Here is an 18,731-nt window from a genome sequence, read left to right as displayed (position 1 = left end):
CAGGTTGGGGCTGCTCTTTGCCGAGCATGGGGCAGCTTTCCACTTGCGGCTTGTTTCTGCAAGAGGTTGCTTTCCTGGAAATGATGCCTCTGCCCGATCCTTGCTAAGGTGCCCAGAAACCTCACAACTGGGATGCTCATAAATTAAAAGGCATTTGGATGATTGCTTTCAGGAAAAAAAAAAAAAAAAAAAAAAAAAAAGCCAACAACATCTAGCAGATTTTTCCGCTCCATGCCCTCCGGACCTTTCCCGGGAGAGCTCACTAAAAGTGGATGCTGTTGCCCTCCCCAGTCCCCTGGGGGCTTGCAAGCACTCCTTGCCCTGCAGGACTGTACTAACAGCCAGAAAAGGGCACAGGGTGCAGCACCGCACAGGCTTGGCGATGCTGCTTCTGTTCAGCAGGGCTACAAACCCTCTGCTCATGCAACCCACTCCCAGCCTCATCTTTCCCCAGTCAAAGCCACGCGTGGAGATGATGGGGGCACTGCGGGGGGCGCAGAACATCCCTGCCAGTGCCCATGGCCAGGTGGGGATGCCTGGCCCACCGCCCAAACGGCTGGACCTCAGCCTCCACCCCGGTGGCATTGCTCACCCAGCCGCCTCGATAAGCCAGCCTGACCATCAGCTGGGATAAAAATTAATCCGACAATGCCCTCTGATGGTGGAAACGATGTCTGGTGTGGGCAGTGCTCAGTGCCGTGCCGGTGCTGAGCCCCTGGGCTTCAGGGCACTGGGTGACCTGGAGCAGAGGGTTCCCACCACAGGGCTGATGGAGGGGTGCTGCAGAGGAACCGGGCGTTTTAGCTGTAGGTTTGCAGTGCCAGGGCCCACCAGGAGAGCCAGGACGTCTGTGTGAGGGCAGGCTGTGGGTCTGACCCCACGGCTGAGCTGGGAATGCTCCTGCCTCGCCCCAATGCTGGCTCCATCAGCCCGGGAGGGCTGTGCTGACGGAGGAGCTGCCCCATGCTGCTGACCCCCGGGCTAGCAGTGCGTTCACTCACCCTGATGGATCTGTCTGGGCTCCCTGTTATTAACCAGCATCTGACCTGAGCCGTCTCAGAGCTCTAAGTAATGAGGCCGCCTTCTTGCACATGAGCTATCGGTAGCTAACGGGGCCGATTCCTCCTCCAGATAACTTATGGGCACATCCTGACCCCGCAGCCTCGTGCCCTGGGGAGGAGATGCTGCTGGCAGGGTGACGGTGTGTGGCTGGCTCATTGTGTCCCTGGTGAGGATGAAGAAATTGCTCTTGGATGAAGACACATCAACATGACTGTGTTTTGATCTTGCTATTTCTTTTCTTTTTTTTTTTCTTTCCACCCCCCCAGCTATGATCACTCTCCAGCTGCAGCAGAAAAAACTTTTCCCCCTCCTCCTCCTCGTTGTCTTGCTTCTGGTTTATCCATCTTCATGTTTTATAAATCTGCTCCTTTCCTTACAGGCTCAAAAACCGCCTCCTCCACCCATGGCTGGGTGGGATGCTGAGACCCCATAGCATCCCCGGCATCTCTTTGCCCTCTACCCCAACACCCACCCCAATTGCCAACCCCACAACAAGCAGGACACGGTGTTTGCTGAGGACCAAAGCTCAGATGGGCTTGATTTATTGCCACAGGTAAGAACACACCCAGAGAGGGCCATGCCATGGCCAGGCCAACGTGCGGGACCCCGGGGGCACTGCCAGGGAGGGGGCAGGCCCTGGGGGGCTGTGGCCGGGAGCATCGCCGTGTGCTGTGCTGCTGCAGCCTCTGCCTGGGGAAAGGAACAAGCCCTGAGTCCTGCCAGCCCTGAGCAGGGCTCCATCAGCAGCTGACGAGGGCTGATCCAGGACCCCAGCCTGCCCCAGCCCTGATGGAGTGAGCCATCCTCCTTCCCTCCCACCCACTGCCCCAGCCCAGACCTACCTCACTCTTCGTCTCACCCTCCAACCCGTCCTCACTTGGGCACTGCAGGAGAGAATGGGAGATGTAAGACCGGTGAACTCCCCTCCCCTCACTCCCCTCTGACATCTAGAAGTGAGCCAGGGCACGACAAATCCACCCATGTGCACACACCAACGTACACCCATGTGCACCATCCCTGTGCATACGTGCTCCAAGAAGTTACGTGCATGCACTGCTTTCTCCCGGACAGTTTGTCCCCAGCACCCCAGGTCCCAACCTAGGCGATGGCCAGGTGCTCTGTGTCCCCGGCACAAGGACAAGCTTGTCATTAAGGGCTGGGTGCTCTGCTGAGGCAGGGAAATGGGAGCTGGGAAGCCTGGGCAGGACCCTGAGACATAAATCAGGGCACCCCAGGTGCAAGTGAAGCGGTTTTGGCACGTGTGGCTTGCAGATGACTTGGGACACAAGCGCTGGTGGATGCAGTGAGGAGCAAGCGACTGTCCCAGCCTCCACCAGCACCTCTGGTCCTTTGCCCCTGCAGTCTCTGGGTCCCTCCCCACCCTTTGGCCATGAACGTGGGAAGGTGATTTCAGGAACAAGGGACGATGCAAGACTGTCAAGCCAAGAAGCCCAAAGCTCCAGCCTCACAGGGCTGCCCAGTGCCCTAAGGCTCCCCCCCAGGAGTCCTCCACCAGGACTCAAACAAAAACAGGGACAAACTGAAGCACTGTGAAAGCAAGGCCAGAGAAAGGCAGGCAGGGAGAGCTGCTCCTCTCTCGCCTCAGCAAATCATACTTTTCACATCAAGTTTGCAGTCTACCGAAGCTTCTCCCAGGGGGTTCACAGCTTTGCAGGTGTAGACGCCCCCATCGAAAGGGCCGGGCTTGCGGATTTCCAGGGAGCAGACACCCTGATCGATCAGTGCTATGTATTTGGGGTCTTCCCGTATCTCCATCTGATTTTTCATCCAGATGATTTTGGGCTGGTAGACAGCAAGATATACACATATATTTAAGCAGGGAGAGAAATGAGAAATCTGACCGTCCCCAGAATGCAGCCACCTCCTTCTGCTCCATCTGAAGCTGGTGGCCATGGTGGGATCCACAGCCAGAAGCCATTTGAAGAGCAGGAACTCCCATTCTGAAGCCCCAACCACCACCCACAGCTGCTCTCCTTGTGTAGGAGGAGACAGGACACAGCTTGAATTGCAGCCAGCCTCCACTCCACATGCAGAAACACCCCAGGTTTGCCCTCATTTCACCTGTTGGACAGCTGCTGCCCCCCAACTCTATTCAACCCCAACTCAACCTGACCAACTATCTCCCAACACTTCCAGCCACCTTGCAAGAGCCCAGCTGGTGGCTGCCCACACGCAGGGGTGATGCTGCCCATGGAGGAGCCACTGACCTGGGGGAAGCCCCGGACAGAGCAGAAGAGGTGCGTGTTGTAGCCCCGGGTGGTGGCTCGGTCTGTCAGGGGCTGGGTGAACTTTGGAGGCTCCATCATGTCCCGTTCGGGGATCTTCTCTGGCTGGTAAACAGTTTCTAGGAAATTAATTAAGTGCAGGTTGAGGCAGAGCTTGGGACCCTGGGTTGACCACCACATGGTCACAAGAACTCAGCTCAAGGTACCCCAAAATCCTTCTGCTCCCTCGCATAAGCTAGACAGCATCTGGAGTGGCTTTGAGGACCTGGCCTCACACCAGCCCTGTCTGCAGACCCCTTCTCATCCAACCATGCCACGTTCATGCCCAGTCCCAGGGGATGACAGGGGCGATACCCATCTGCAAACCAGCACCCTGATGCTTGCTCTGTGCAGGAGATTTTATCCAGGCCAGGCACCTCGCTGGACCTTCTGCTCCATCCCCAAAATGAAGTGCACAGAAACAGGAGCTGGAAGTAGGCTCTGGAGGTGGCAGAGACCCGCTTTGATCTCACCCCAGGGATGTTCACTCCTTGATTCCTCCCAGGGGTCTGCCCATGGCACAAGCCTTCCCCAAAGGAGAAAGGAGGCAGAGAGGGAGGGCAGGGGACATCTGTCCATCTGTCCTGAGGACGCATAGCCTTCACCCAACAGGGCTCATCCCAGGCAGCATCACCACCCACCCAACGCTGAGTAAGCCCCAGTGGGGACAGGAGCCCTCTTGCCCACCCCACCACCCCCAAACCCTGTCCCTGTCCCCACTTTTCTTCTCGATGTGGGCCACCCCGGAGGCGACGGCTGCTTTCTCGCTCAGCCCGCAGGCGTTCTCGGCGAACACGCGGAAGGAGTAGGTGTTGCCCATGATGAGGTCGGATATGGTGCAGCTGGTGCGGGTGCAGCGCTCCAGTGCTGTGAACCATTTCTGAGAGGGGAAAAAAGAGCAGTGAAAGGTTGCACAAAGGAAAAGAACCCATGGAGCAGCCCAGGCAGCAGGGGGCCAGGAGTGGCTGTGCTCACCCCGCTTTTCTTGTCCGACTTCTGCACGGTGTAGCCCTTGATCTCGGAGTTCCCATTGTCCGCTGGGGGGGACCACTCCAGGGCCACGTTAAAGCCCCAAATATCTACCAGCTTCAGGTTCTGGGGGGGACCCGGCGGCTCTGCAATTACAAACACACACAAGGCTGCATCCTTATTTGTTCCCCTCAGATTCTGCACCCCAACCATCCCTTTTGCTTCGTTTTTAATGTCTCCTCACCCTGTTGCAGCTCATGAGGGATGAGAAGCTGTGATGGGCAGGGGCTGGTAGAGACCCCGCAGCCTTCACCAGAGCAACTCCTTCACATATTAGAAGGACCCCAAAGCCCCTTGCCTTGCTGCTGGGCCTGTCCCATCCCACCAAACCAGGTGCCAACCCTGACCAAAGGGCAGAAATGAGCCCCAGAGCCACGGCACAAGCCCACGGGACCCCATCCATGGCCATACCAATCACTCGGATGTCCAGGATGGCCTTGTCCTCTGCTCCGTTTATCTTCACGGCCAGCTGGTACTTGCCCGAGTCGCCGCGCTGCGCCTCGCGGATGAAGAAGATCGTGTCCTTGTCTGTGTTGCGGATGTTGACACGGCTGGTGTCCAGGGGCTGATCGTTCTTGGTCCAGACCACCTGGGGCTGCGGCTTTCCCTGGAGCAACCCGTGCAGGCAGGTTGGGAACCACTCGAGGGCATGGTCCCGGTGGGGTGGGCAGAGCCACCCCGCTGTGTCCAGGTAGCCACGGCCTGGATATAGCCTCTCCTATCCAGCAAGGGCCAGGGAAAAAAACTATGCCTGATTCCCACCCGCCCCACTGCCAGGAATCTGTCAGGCTCCAGGGATGATGCTGACACATGCTGGTCCCCAAAGTCCCCATGGAGCAAGTCCTTTTGCCTGCCCAGGTTTTTGCAGACAGAGCTATGCTCATGCTGCCCAGGTGCTCAGCATCAGGGGCTTGAGTTTGGCATCAAGGGCTGATTCATGCCTGGAACATGGCCAGCACAGGCTCCCAGCTGCCTACAAGACATGGGATGGACACCTCCCACGTTGCAGGGGCACCTTTCTGCCTCTTGCTTCTCCCTGCTTGGCTGGGGTGTTTCTTGGATGGCTTTTTCCCTTTACAGATGCCCTGGTGGAGGTGCTTTTGGGACGCCACAGGCAGCGTGTAATAAATCAGCTCAGGAGATAAACTCCAGCTTGGTCCACCACCAGCATCAGCTTTGGTCCCTCTACCACAAAGCCTTGGGACTATCCTGCTCCAAATGCAGCTGGGAGGAGCCCTGAAATTGTGCTTCTGGGTCCTGCAGCATGTGGCTGGGCCCCTGCCCTGCTGAGCTGGGTATGATCTGAACAGGGCTCATGGGCCAGGACAGCAGCAATACCCAGCTCATGCCCTAGTGGGCATGAGTGGGATCTCCATCAATGCCATCAGTAAAGATGCTGCAGGACCAAAAATGGGATCTGAGCAGGATGCCTGGCCCCAGGCATACCATGCTGGCAAGAAAAGTCACTGTGGAAACCAACTTGTGGTGAGAAAACCCAAGAACTTCAATCCCAAATTGCTCACCTACCTGGAAAGGGATCATCAGGTTCACAGCATCCCCAACGTGCCTGACGTAAGTCTGCCGCAGGTGACGAGGCATGCGGATCCTTGGGAGCTCTGGGGACCAGAAGGTGAAGTTTTGGGGCCAGAAAATCAGAGACCCCAGCTCACAGCCCAAGAGGTCCCACACTCCTGCATGGGTCAGCCCATCCCATACATCCCCCACTTGGCCGTCAGGATGTCCTGCCCTGAACCACCTCTTCCTTCTCATCTCCAGGACCGTGCTTCTCTTTGCAGGGCCACACCAGCCAACCCCTTTGCCAGCACCCCCAAAATTACTTCCTCGCCCATCCTTGAGCCCATGGTGACCAACGTGTGCTTTGCCAGCACAGCCTGCATGGCAGCAAAGCGGCGGACAGCATCTCCTGGTCAGGAAATACTTCTCCCCCAGCTCAGAGAGCAGACTTTCTGGAGACTCACAACCCAGCAAGGACGAGGGTTGGTGAGCTCCATCGCTGTGGGCTCAGGGCTGCCAAGAGGCCAAGGTGGCTCACAGGTCCACACAGCAGAGCCGGAAAAGCCCCAGGCTGGATGAGGAAGGCTAACGCCCCCAAGGGAACATAACAAAGATAAGCAAAAAAGTAATAAATAAATAAATAAATAAACCACCAGAGAATGCTGATGGAGTGCGCATCTCCTTCCCGGGGTGAAAATAGCAGCCGCGTAACCCAGCCGGCGTGGTGCCAGCAGTCCTGCTGGGGAGGCATCGGGTTTACGTGAGCCCCTCATAAAAGAGCCGTGTGTCTCTGCCTGGATTAAACGTGCCGGAGCTCAGCTCTTGGGAGGGGGCTCGGGGAGGCCAGAATTAAACCATGAGCGAGCGATGCCTGAACAGCTGTGAGCGTGAGAGGGCTGGGGAGGGCCAGGAGATGCCCGGCGGTCCCAGATGGCCCCGCTGACAGCTGGGGTGGGCTCTGCTCCGTGCAATGCAGCCCTTTGCTGCAGGAATCCACGCCTCGGTGCTGCCACTTGGACTCATCCATCCCAGTGGGGCAGAGAAACCCAGAGGGGCATGAATTCACGGGTGTTTTCCCCAGCTCAGCTGGAGAGGGCTGGTCGGGGTTGGTGGCCCAGGTGAAGCGTGGCCGTGGCTGAAAAAGCATTTTTCTTGCCCTTGTTCCCTGCACAACACAACTCCTGTGCCAAATCCTTGGCTGGTTTCTCCCCGTCTCTCTCCCCGCCTCCCAAACCCACTCGCCTTCCCTCGACCCACCTGTTCTCAAGCTCCCTGCCGCCCGTACTGCTGCTATTTAAAAGCCCTTGTGACGCTATAAATGAACTGGGGAGAGGTACAAAATGCAGTCCTGAATAAAACGTAAAGACCAGCATGTAACGGGCAGGGTGGGGAGGAGCAGGCTCCTGCACCCAGCACACACCAGCACTGCCGGGGCAGACACGGGGTGGCAGCAGCCTGGAGGGGTCATTTGTTGCTCAGCAAAGCCAGGAAGGACATGCAGGGCTGTGTTTCAGATAAAACACAAAAGTTGGCAAGTGCCATTTGCTGATAAAGAATTTTGGTCAGCAGAAAAAAAATAAATAAAAATAGGAATCTTAGAGGAAGAGCAAGTTGCACATGGGTCTTCCAGCCCTTGGGGTTTTACACCTCTCAGCTGGTGCACGTGGTTGGGAAAAAGTCTGCAGCAAGGACAGGCAGCTTGGCCTGGGGGGTGCAGCACGGGACTAGAAGTGGGAAACCTGAGCCACGCGTTTGGCATCTCCTCCCAGTCCCCCACGGCTCGGTTTCCCCAGCCCCACAAGGAAAATAGCAGTGACTTTGGGATCTGGAGGTGAACGCGGCAAGGAGAGAGATGCCACCTGCCAGACACCTCTGATATTTCTGCTTCAGCCACCGAAGGATCTGGCCCCACCAGGCAGAACCTGGACAAGGCAGAGGACACAGCACCCACTGAGCCATGTCCACAGCCCCTGCAGGACCCGTTCCAGACACTGACAGTCCTCTCCAAACCCTTTCTGGCAAAAAAAAAAGCTGACAGTTTCTGGAATAACACCCGTTATCGTTATTACTATTTTTAAACAGAAGGAAGAATCTGTTCTTTGAGTAATAGGAAAAATTTGCACATTAAGAATTCCTTGTAAAGGACAAATAAGTCTCTACTTGCTGTTGGATAAGTGAAAACCAACTTTGCAATCCTGCATCAGCCTCAGCACTCTCACAGCACCCCAGCAGGAATGTGAGTCTTCCTAAGCATGGGAGCAAGTCATTCATTAGCGTGTTCAGCATGATTAAAGTTCCCGTGCTCCCGACAACCCGCTCTCGACTTTCCTGAGCTAAACAAACAAAGCTGCCACCGCCCGACACGCGTGTGCTGGCACACTAGAGACGTGAGCGTGGCCAAGGAGAGGAGATTTCCATTTCCCAGCCATTGCAATGCGATGGGACAACACGGCCCTGTAATTTGGGCGCAGCACTTTTCCCCCAAAGCCTCGCCATCTACAGGACCGGTGCCTTGCACTCAGGAAGCGTCGTCCCCATCCCACCCCGAGGGAACTGGGCCCAGTTCTGGAGGACAACATCTCGGTGAAAGGCTGGATTGCGACACATGAGAGGGCAGAGGCTGTTGGGGCTGTAGGGATGGGCTGTGACTCCTTTGCCTGCTGGCAGGGCACGCGGGGACCATGCGTGTCCCCAGTACTCACGGGTGATCTCTCTGATGAGCACCGGCTGCTCCAAGGTAGTCGGGACGCTGGTGCCGCTGGCGCTGACAGCCTTCACCCGCACCTGGAGCTTCTCACCGGAGCTGAGGTCCTGGATCGTGTACCGGGTGGAAAGAAAGGGCTCCTTGTTCACCTCTGCCCAGTCTGTGCCTAGAACAAACCCAGCGGAGCACTTCAGCCATGGCACGGACAGGCGGATGGATGCACATCCCCCAAGCAGCAGGATCAAACCCCAAGGGGCGAAACCCAGAGGCAGAAAAACGCTTCCTTGCGGAGGCACAAGCAGAAAGATTCATCCCATTGGATTTGGGGGCACCGAGAGAAAAAGGCATCGGAGGGAGGGGGCTGGCCTCCCCCCTGCGAGGAGTGTGGGTTACCAAATGCTGGCAGATGCCCAACTGCTGAGCAGGGGGCTGCTTGCAAGGCATTAGGCCAATAAATGTGGTCTCTGCTGACCTTCCAGGTGCATTTCTGGAAGTAGTTAAGATCCTCTGACCACCCTGCCAGCCTATCCTCTTCTCCTGCTGCTCCAGGATACCTTGCTGGGGCTTGCCACGCTCCCCAGCCCGTCCTCATCGTCAAGCAAGCTCTGCCCATCGCCTGCAAATGGCATTAACCAGAGCAGCCCTCCCTCAAACTTGAACCAGCCCCCCCAGCCATGGTCTTGTAGCAGCTCAGATACAGCAATTTGAGTCCGCGTGGCTACCACTGAATGACTACAGCTCTTCTGTCACCCAGCCAAGCCCAAAGCAAGCTAGGAGAGCATCCAAAACCGTGCTCTTTGGGAGGCTGTTAGACAGCTCCCTCCAGGAACGGCTTCTCCCAGCAAGGGCCTCCTCACATTCCCAGTTCCAAGCTCATTCACTCTCACCCCAAGCCCCAGCAGGGCTTCAAGAGAGTGCCAAAAAGACTTCTCAACTCCTACCTCATCCCACCAACTGGCAACGCAACCAGAGAGCCATGGGGAATCGCTGCCAGCCACCAGCCCATCTCCACCCACCGCAGCCTTCGTCCCTCCAGGCTCCTCGAACCCCATCTCCCTCCGGGCTGGGTTTGCCTGCTGCCTCATGCCAGCCTCTCTGGCATTGCCCAGCCCTTTCCTTCCTCATCCTCCCACCGTCTGTACATCCTTTTGAGCATGGGAGAATTGTGTCTTCTTTCCTCTCAGGTCTCTTAATCCTATCCTACCCCAAATCCATGCAGAGCTGGTGGCCACCAGGGACCACCCCCAGTGGGCACAGTGGTCTCTCCTCCACCCTCTAGCTGGATGCAGCAGTGCTGTTAGACCCTGGGGTCTTGCTAAAGAGATCACTGATATCTGAAGCAGATAAAGAACCAATTTGGGCAAAGAGAGGGGAACAGGATACAGGGAAACACTGCCAGGTTCTGCCCAGCTCCGTCCCACACCAGCGCCCCATGCTTACGAGGCAGGAAAGCCCAAGCCTACTTCCATCTTTGCAGATCTCCACCACGTATCCATCCAGGCCTGACCGGCCCGTCTTCTCAGGGGCTTTCCAGGTCAGTGTAACCGAGTTTTCGCTCACTTCTTCCACAGCCAGGGACAAGGGGGAGCTGGGTGGCTCTGTAACAAACCCACAGCGGTGAGGGCAGGGTCCCGGGCAGCGGGACCTCAGCCCACCCACCTCCTAACCCCCCCCCCAGCCCATCCTCGTGCATCCCCCTCCCCATTTCAGTGCCCAGTCCCCTCCTCACCTGCTTTGGGTTTCTCAGGCTCAGGGGCAGGGGGCTCAGCTGGGGGGGCTGGGGAACCTTCTTCGGGGGCTGGAGTTGCTTCTGCTGTGGGGACGGGAGCTGCATTGTCTGTGGGGGCTGGGGGCTGCTCCGTAGCAGGGGGCTGCTCGGGGGCTGGGGTCTCTTCAGCAGCTGGTGCTGGTGTTGCTTCTTCTTTTGGGGCTGGTGCTGGTTCTTCCTTTGGGGCTGCGGGAGCCGGGTCTGCGGCTGGAGGTGCGGTTTTGCCAGTCATTGCTGCAAAGCCTAGGGGGTGTTTTGGGGTCTCTTCTCTGGGATCTCTGCTCTGGATTGGGGTCCCGGCTCCAGACCAAAAGTCTCTCCTCCAGACCTGGGATCTCGACGCTGATGATGGGGTCCCTGCCCCAGACCAGGCGTCTCCACTCTGGATCTGGTGTCTCGACTCTGGACGGACAGTCCCCGCTGCAGGACGGCTGTGCTGGGAGGGGGGGAACCAGGTCACTGAGCCAGGACAGGGGCTGGGAGATTTTTATAGGCTTGTGCTGGCACTTGTCACCTCCCTGCAAACCAATCTGCCTGCGCAGGCGGGGGCTGCCAGGAATAGCCACCCGGGACCTGCACATTCAGCAGCATGTCCCTACCCCCTCCTATGGGACTGCAACACATGGTCCTGCCCCCCCGCCACCTCCCAGGCCCACACGGGACTAAGCAGGCCAGGGCCAGGTCACCTTTCTTTGGGGACAGAGCTCCTCTCCCCACCGCCAAAGCTCCTGGTAGATCCTGCACTGCTCCCCCAGCCCACCTGCCCCCCATGTCCCATGTCCACAGTCCCTACCACAACCCCAAGTCGCTCCATTCCCAGCTTGGTTTCTCCACCACGGTCCCTTCCAGCCCTCAACACAGCCCCCATGGGCACAGCAGGTGCCCATATCCCAGCCCTGCACACCCACCACCCTCAAGAAGGTAGATCGCAGGCCCACACTATGTTCTCCAGCCTCTGCCCTGCACGTACCATCCCTTGTCCATGGGGTCTGGTCACCCCAGGCCTCATGTCCAGCCACCCGTCTGCCAGCCCCAAACGGATTCACCCCAAAGCCCCATGGTGGCCCAGGAAAGCCCTGTTAGTCTGTAGGATATAAACCTGCTCACCCCTTGCCTGTCCTCATTTCTCTCGCTTGTCGTGTGAGACGCTACTAAAAATGTCTCCGTAACCCATGGTCTAATTCTTCGCCTTCCTCAAATTCGGTCAGCAGAGTGTTTCCTCCTGTTCCCAGCTGCTCGCCTGCCTCCAGAGATGCTGCTGTGGAGGAGCCAAGCAGGCCCGGTTCTCCTGGGCACTGCTCCAAAGGCTTTCGTGGTCCCCAGGAAACATCTCCAAACATGAACATCGCGGTCAAGAGGCCACTGCCGGACAAGAGCAAAACCCCCTTGGCCAGACTGGTGTTTAACGGGATGGTGACATCCCAAAAAACAGCCAGAGGGCTCTGAAGGATGCGTCCCTCATGGAGCAGGAGCTCTGCACAGGGACACAGAGGGGTGATCACTGATCCCCAGAAAGAGCACGAAGGAGCCCCTGCACTTTCTGCTAGCCCTGCTCCTGTAAGCCGAGTAGAAAACCCATCGCAGCCCCCAGCCTCATGGGTTACAGGGGGATCAGGTAACAAGAGCACAAACCCTCCTGCTGCCCCCATCTCCCTGTGGGCCCTGGAGGCTGAGCCTGGCAGCACAACCCTCCTGCTCCAGGGATAAGGTTTTCCCCCCCAGTTATTTCAGCGACTGCATTTGGCAGCAGGACAGAGCCAGGACACCAAGAGATGGTATCAGTATCTCAGGGAGGGTATCTTTCCTCCAAAACTACGTGATAACCCCAGCGTTCCTCTTCTAATTTCACCAGTGAGCAGGAATGTCACTAATAATGGCTCCTCCTTCTCCTACAAGGCCTTTGGGTGCCAGAGGGCTGAGCTCCCTGAGGCAGGGGAGGGTGACACAGGGTTCCCAGCGATTTTACTGCACCCCATGGATGGGTGCTGGCAGTTCCCCTGCTCCCTGGAGCATGTTGGAGCCAAGTGGGTCACAATCCAGAAAATTTTCTGCAGCTGCTCTGGCTATAAAGAAGACAATCCTGCTCCCCAGCACAGCAACGTAGGGCTAGAGGAGACCATCCATCTGTTCTTCTCCAGCTGTCCCCAGAGGCGCTGGGACCCAGAGGGTGGGACTGGGGAAACCCCATTTCCTCTGTGCCACGACCCACAGGGATTTCATCCTGTTCTGGACGATCTCAGCATCTTCTCAACCTAGAGGGAGGTGGGATGAAACCTTTAAAAGCCCGTCTAGAACCGGTGCTGGCAGTAGTCCTACCTCTGTGACTATCAGAGTGACATCTCCATGGGGACTTGAAGCAGACAAACACTCAGCCTTGTCTGTGGGACACATTCACCTGGCCCACGCCTCGATGGCTCCATCTGCTCAAATGTGTTCCATCATCTCCAGGCTCCCACAAACAGCATCACCTCTGCTTGGAAATCTTTGTGTGTTTTTTTTTCCTGAAGGTGGTTGTGGTGTCTAATCTAAACCAAAACACTTTGCAAAAAGCATGTTTCTTTTGATTACGTGTTAAAAAAAAAAAAAAAAAAGCAATTTAAAGAACTCAGAAAGGGGAAAAAATCAATACCAAAACTATAGTTCATAAGGAAATGAGCACTCAGATTTCTCTTCTATTTCAATTTGGGTGAGTGCAGCTGAAAATTAAACACTTTCCTCTGGAAAAAGAACATCAATGCAATTATTTCACTTGCAGTTCTTGATATGAATGAAATTTGAGGTTTTAAGACCTGCTCGGTGACGTTTAGATGCTGTTTTCTCTGTTGACTCATGGGATGACTCATAGGTTAAGAGCAAGTGAATCAACGTGGTTTATCATCCAGACTTATCTGGGCCACGTTACTGTAGTATGTTGGCATCTTGTTTATTCTCACTTCGCAACGAGACCGACGGATGTCGAATACACCAAGCGCAGAAGCACTGCGCTCCCTGCCATAGACCACAAAGGCATCGTGGCAGGTTGCCCAAATCCAAAGTCAAAGGGTTCCTACAGGGACAAGCCACAGGAGATGAGGGTCTTTGGTTATCCACCACGACAGCTTCGCTTGTGGGTACAAAACAGAGAGGGAGAAGCTGCTCCCATGGAGCCACTCCACCAGCCGGGGTGGAATGTGGTGTCCCAGCAAGAAGACCCCCCATTTTGGGGGCACAAAAGTTAATTTGGGGACGGAGACAAAAGGAGATGCTGTGGTGGTTTTCCTCAGGTGGGCAGGCAAGCTCCACCACAACTGCTCTCTCACTTCCCCTCCTCAAAGGGAAAGGAAATAGTCTGCGAAGGGCTCAAGGGTTGAGATAAGGACAGAGAGATCAGATCGCTCAACAGTTATCATGACAGACAAAACAGACTCAGAGCAGGGAGACAGTAAGATTCATTGCCTATTGCTAACAAGCTAGGGAAGTGAGAAACAAAGAAAAGAAACCAAAAACACCTCCTCCCCCCCAAGCAGCATGGGGAAGGGGAACGGCGGCTGTGGTCAGTCTATGGCACTTCGTCTCTGCCATCCTTCCCAAACTGAGCCTGCAGGGGCTGCCCACAGGCCACAGCTCTTCAGGAACTGCTCCCACACAGCTCCATCTCACGGGGTCCATCCCCCAGGAGCAAACTGCTCCAGCACGGGTCCCCCACGGATGGGTGGCAGCTCCCCCCAGATCCCCTGCTCCTGCGTGGGCTCCTCTCCATGGGCAGCTTCTGGGTTCTTCTTGCAGAAGCCACCCCTGCAGCCCCCTGCTACCCAAACCTTGCCACGTAAACCCACTGCCGATGTCCCCTGGGTGAGTGCTGCACCTCGGCATGAAAACTGAGCACATTGAGGCAGATGGGGGTTGAATGTTAAAATTTTAGTAATAATGTAAATAACAATGTATTTTGCCTGAAACTCAAAGTATTTGGGGATTTAGCTGAAATGCTGGGTATTCACATTTTCCGGTGAGAAATGATCCTTTCTGTACGGGAAGTAGGTACTATTTAGAAATTGGTTTTGGCCAACATTTCCAGCCCACATTTATGGATACATTGCCTTACTTATCTCCCAGGTAAAATATAGGACTAAGTGATGAGATCTTAATTTCTTGCTTACAGAATTAGATCCTCCTCATGTCGCTGTAATCCAAGCCCCCCACAAAGAAGCAGCATGGCCATTTTTCTTGCTGGGCTTATTGACAGGACCCCAGTGCAGAGAGATAAATCTGGCCGCACCCCTGAAGAGCCAGGTTAGGAAATCATAGCATCAGGGACGTGCTGGGTGGAATGGAGGAAAGCCCAGGCATTCCCGACAGTGACAGCTGATGTGTCTGTGTGGGAAGACAGAAGATGCCTCTGACAGCTGGACCAAATCCAGGAGGATTTTAGAGATTTCAGCCCCTGAGCAGGTCTCCAGTATTCAGCAAGAGGTGGCAAGGTTTTTCTACTTGCGTGCCTGAAGCCAAGCAGAGACACCAAAGGCCCAGAATAAATGAAGGATGTGTGTTGTATGGGTTCCTCAAAGGTAGGGTTGGAAGGGACCCTTAAAGACCACCCAGCCCAACTCCCCTGCTGTAGGCAGGGGTACCCGACACCAGACCGTGTTGTTCAAAGCCCCATCCAAACCTATTTCCAATGATGGGGATAACCACAACTTCTCTGGCAACGTGTTCCCGTGTCTCAACACATTCATTGCAAAAAATCTCTTCCTTCAACCTAAACCTACCCTCTTTCAGTTTAGTACTGCTCCCCTTGTCCTGCCGCTATGGGCCCTGATAAGGAAGTCTTTCTCCATTATTGTTGTAAGTGCCCTTTATATATCGTAGGCATCAACAAGGAGCAGCCATCCACTGCCTGTATCAGGGTGGCGAAGGGAACACCCAGGGCCGACAGCATTCCCATTGTCACCCCACCACGGGATATAGCCAAAGCCAGCCAGCAGGAGGGGCCAGGAACCTTCCCCATCTCCAAATGGCCACATCCAACCCTGCATATGCTATGTGGCCTGGGAGTCCATGGAAGACTCCACAAACAGCCTGGAGAAATGCCCCAAACCCAAGATTTCAGCAGAAAGGAGGTTCTCAACCCCCTCTAGGGCAGCCACAGATGTGGCTGGAGATGGTTCCCATGCAGGGCTGTCCCCTCCTATGCAGCACGGGGACCTCCTTTCTCCATCCCCTACCTGGGGGGTTAAGCCAGAGCTCCAAAAACCAGGGAGCTCACACAGAGACCACTCAGTCACCAACCACGGCTGCCAGCTCAGGGTTTCTCGGTGTCCTGCAGGCCACATCACGCCTGCCCGGCTCCCAGCAGCATTTCCAGGCTCCCCGTCACTGTGATATTCGCGGCGCGCTGAGTCAAGAGGCCAGGGCAGGCGGCAGGTGGGCTGGGACGTAGACAAGCTTTCCGAATTGTGCGCCACACGCAAGCAGAGGCTTACTTCACCCTGCAGCAATGAGCGCAAGCAGGGGCTCCTGGGCTGAGCGGGGACATGGGCTTGACCCCCCTCCTGAAGTCCCCCAGGCAGGAGATTGAAGATTGCACGGCTTTAAAATGTCCTTGTCAGGCGTAGAAAACACAGCCAGGCACCAGAGATGCGGCCAGCTTGATTCAGGGTGTCTCCGAGCTCCCACTGGGATCTCCGCCAGGCACAGAAATATGGTTTGTGCAGCCGCACCTGGTGCACGCTTGGGGATGTCCCCGTTGCGTGGTCACGCATCAGCTCCCAGCACCAGCACCCAGCATCACCACGGCTCCATTCAGCACCTGGGGTTCCCCCACCCTCAGCATCAGCCCATTGGGTACCCGGAGCTGAAGCCTTCCCACTGGCATCGAGAGCTGCCAGATGTGGGCAGGACTCAGGGATGCAAACACCCAGCCCCACCGGCATCTTCAGGGTGCTATTTTTGGGCAGCGATGGGATAACTCTCCTCCAGGCTGGCAGGGAGAGAGAGAAACAGAGAAACCCACGCGGGGATGCCTGGGCTTTGCCCAGTGCCTCACTGGGAGCTGAGCCCAGTTCAGTTTCTCCGGGGATGGCACCATGATGGGGACACCACGGCGGAGCAGCATCGCCGCTGCGGTCCCCTGGCACATCAGGACGCGAGGTCGGCACAGGGCAGGAACAGTGACCTCCTGGGACAGGACGTGACGGGCTGGCAGAAGCACTCACGGACCTTGGCACCACATCAGTTGCCTGCCGTGCCTCTGGCACCCAGAAGCGATGACAAACCCAGGGCATCGCTCTGCCTTTGGTGGCTCTTTTTCCAGTCCTGCGCCAGCAGGAGCTTACCTAGGACAGGCTGAGCCCATGCCAGCCCCACTGCCCACAGCTTGCCTGGGGGTCACCTCCACCGAGGGTAGGGGACAGCAGCTGGGGACACCAACAGGGCTCTGTCACCACCTGCCCTGTCTGGTCCCACTTTGGGACAGGGAAAAGCTGCAAACAGCACCTTGCGTTCTGCCCTCCTTCATCAAATGTCAGGTGCTCAGCAAGTCCCAAAATGATCCAAGCAACCCCTGCTATTTTATATCAGATTTTCCCCTGAGGGTGGGGGAAAACGCAACCACACAGCTACACGTTTCGCTCCCCGAGCTGTGCCCTGGGCCAGCAGGCAGGGAGTTGGGATGCTCTGCAAGAGAAGGAACCAGCCCAGCCCCGGGCTCCACCAGTACCAAGGGCAGATTTCTTCACCGTGCCAGCTGCTTGTTCAGGTGCTTGCTCACCTTACAAAGGGACAAACATCCCAGCCCAGAGTCCTGACTTGCTGACCTCTGTGCCTGCAGCCCCAGACAGTACCCAGTATGTCCCAGTTAGCCCAGCCCTACTGTAAAAAACACACCACTGGCCCACTACAGCCTGGGCACATGCTCCTGGTCTCACTGGACCTTCAGCATCCCCTTACCTCCACCAAGGCCTCCTCCGGTGTTCTCAAGGCTCCTCTACCAGGATCAATCTCTCTGCTTCCCTTTCCCAACTCCTCCCTTGCATTTTCACATCCACACCCCTCATTTCTTCACCCTAAATGTTTCCACCTGCACCCTCACCTGCCTCCATCCCCTCCTCCTTCCTGCACCCTCCTCCCCTTGCCCTATGCAGAGTCCTTGTCGTGCTCCACCCCATTGCGGTAGAGCAGGGAATGTGTTTTTTTTGGCTGAAAGCATCAAAGCTGCTGGGGACCAGCGTGATGTCCTGCACCCATCCCAGCTCTGGTGGCACCAGGACCAGCCATGGTGTGGATGGGGCAGCTGGTAGCCTGCAGAGGTCCCCAAGGCCACTGTGGTGGTGGCAGGCACCCTGAGGGCTGTCCCTCCCCAGGATGCTTTGAAGCCAAGGGGAGCAAATCCTAGGCAAAGAGTAGCAGGTTTTGGACCCCCCCCCCCCAAAAAAAAAAAAAACAAAACTCTTCCCAGGCACCTTCATGTGGGACCCTCCCTGCTGCGCCCCCCTCCCTGCAGAGTTTGTTGGATCAGAGGGGCTACAAGGCATCGGAGCATCCTCAGATCCCAGTGACTCATGCCAGGCCCCAGTAACTGGGAAAACAAACTGGTTTAGGGTTGTCCAACAGTGGTTCAGCTGCACCCTTCACTGCTGCCACCAGAGAGCATCATGGGGACATTTAATCGAGCAGTCCTCACCCTAGATCCATCCCAAACCCTCCCGATACAGAGCCAGGCTGAGCCTGCTGATGGCTTTTGCCATGAACACATGCAGGGAGCTGGTTCCCATCTCCTGGGGGTTAGGAGGTGGCACAGATCCCAGGGGATCTGGTGACAGCAGAGGGGGGCTGTGGTCCTTAGGAAGGAGGAGAACCTCCCCAAAAACAGTGGTCAGATGGTGTGGGGAACACCCCAAGATCCCACGACATTCCTCCCCAGCTCCCGCAAAGCCGTCGCGATCCCACAGGTGGCAAAATGCTGCAGGAACGCTCGGGGACATCCAGCCCCAAGTGCCGGTGATGTTGAGAAGCTGATTTAATTTCACAACCTGCAAAGCCCTTGGGGAGGAAACGGGGCCAGGACGCTGGGGCTGGCTCTTTGCTATCCCTGGCACTCTGACTTCAAAAATGAAGCGCCACAGGCGTGCACAAATCCACATCCTCCTCACATCCCACCCTGCCACCTGTATGGGCAAAAACACCCCCGGTGTCCCCTTTCTGCTGCTGCTCGTGACTGGGGTCACCTCCTCCTTGCAGGGCGCGGGGAAGCTGACGTCCTTTGCACCCCAGCACAGCAGCCAGCGGGGACTGGGGGGAACGGGGAGGGGGGGGGAGCAGCCAGCAGCCGGTTATCTGATCCCGGCTGCTCCGGTGTAAACTTAGCATGGCCTTTCGGAAAGTTCTTGCTGTG

The 18,731-nt window shown here is 56.5% G+C and overlaps 1 protein-coding gene across 2 annotated transcripts; it reads right to left on the bottom strand.

The window, feature by feature from the left end:
• Positions 1-1,570: 1,570 nt before the first annotated feature.
• Positions 1,571-10,846, bottom strand: MYBPH (myosin binding protein H). Of its 2 annotated transcripts, none has more exons than XM_027444972.3 (11): positions 10,325-10,846; positions 10,059-10,193; positions 8,594-8,761; positions 5,904-5,992; positions 4,788-4,983; positions 4,323-4,462; positions 4,068-4,227; positions 3,291-3,427; positions 2,679-2,865; positions 1,905-1,946; positions 1,571-1,752 (listed from the first exon to the last, which is right to left on the bottom strand). In XM_027444972.3, the coding sequence occupies exons 1-10, from the start codon at positions 10,593-10,595 to the stop codon at positions 1,936-1,938; spliced, it is 1,494 nt and encodes a 497-aa protein (XP_027300773.2). In that variant the 5' UTR covers positions 10,596-10,846; the 3' UTR covers positions 1,571-1,752; positions 1,905-1,935. The 2 variants fall into 2 exon arrangements, with proteins under 2 accessions (XP_027300773.2, XP_071884498.1); XM_072028397.1 differs by having other exon boundaries at positions 1,571-1,748.
• Between the last annotated feature and the right edge of the window lie 7,885 nt (positions 10,847-18,731).

Source organism: Anas platyrhynchos, chromosome 27 (assembly GCF_047663525.1).
Source record: "Anas platyrhynchos isolate ZD024472 breed Pekin duck chromosome 27, IASCAAS_PekinDuck_T2T, whole genome shotgun sequence".
NCBI classification, from domain to species: domain Eukaryota; kingdom Metazoa; phylum Chordata; class Aves; order Anseriformes; family Anatidae; genus Anas; species Anas platyrhynchos.
The sequence above is the reverse complement of the archived record's forward strand: the minus strand, read 5'-3'. Positions and strand labels throughout refer to the sequence as shown.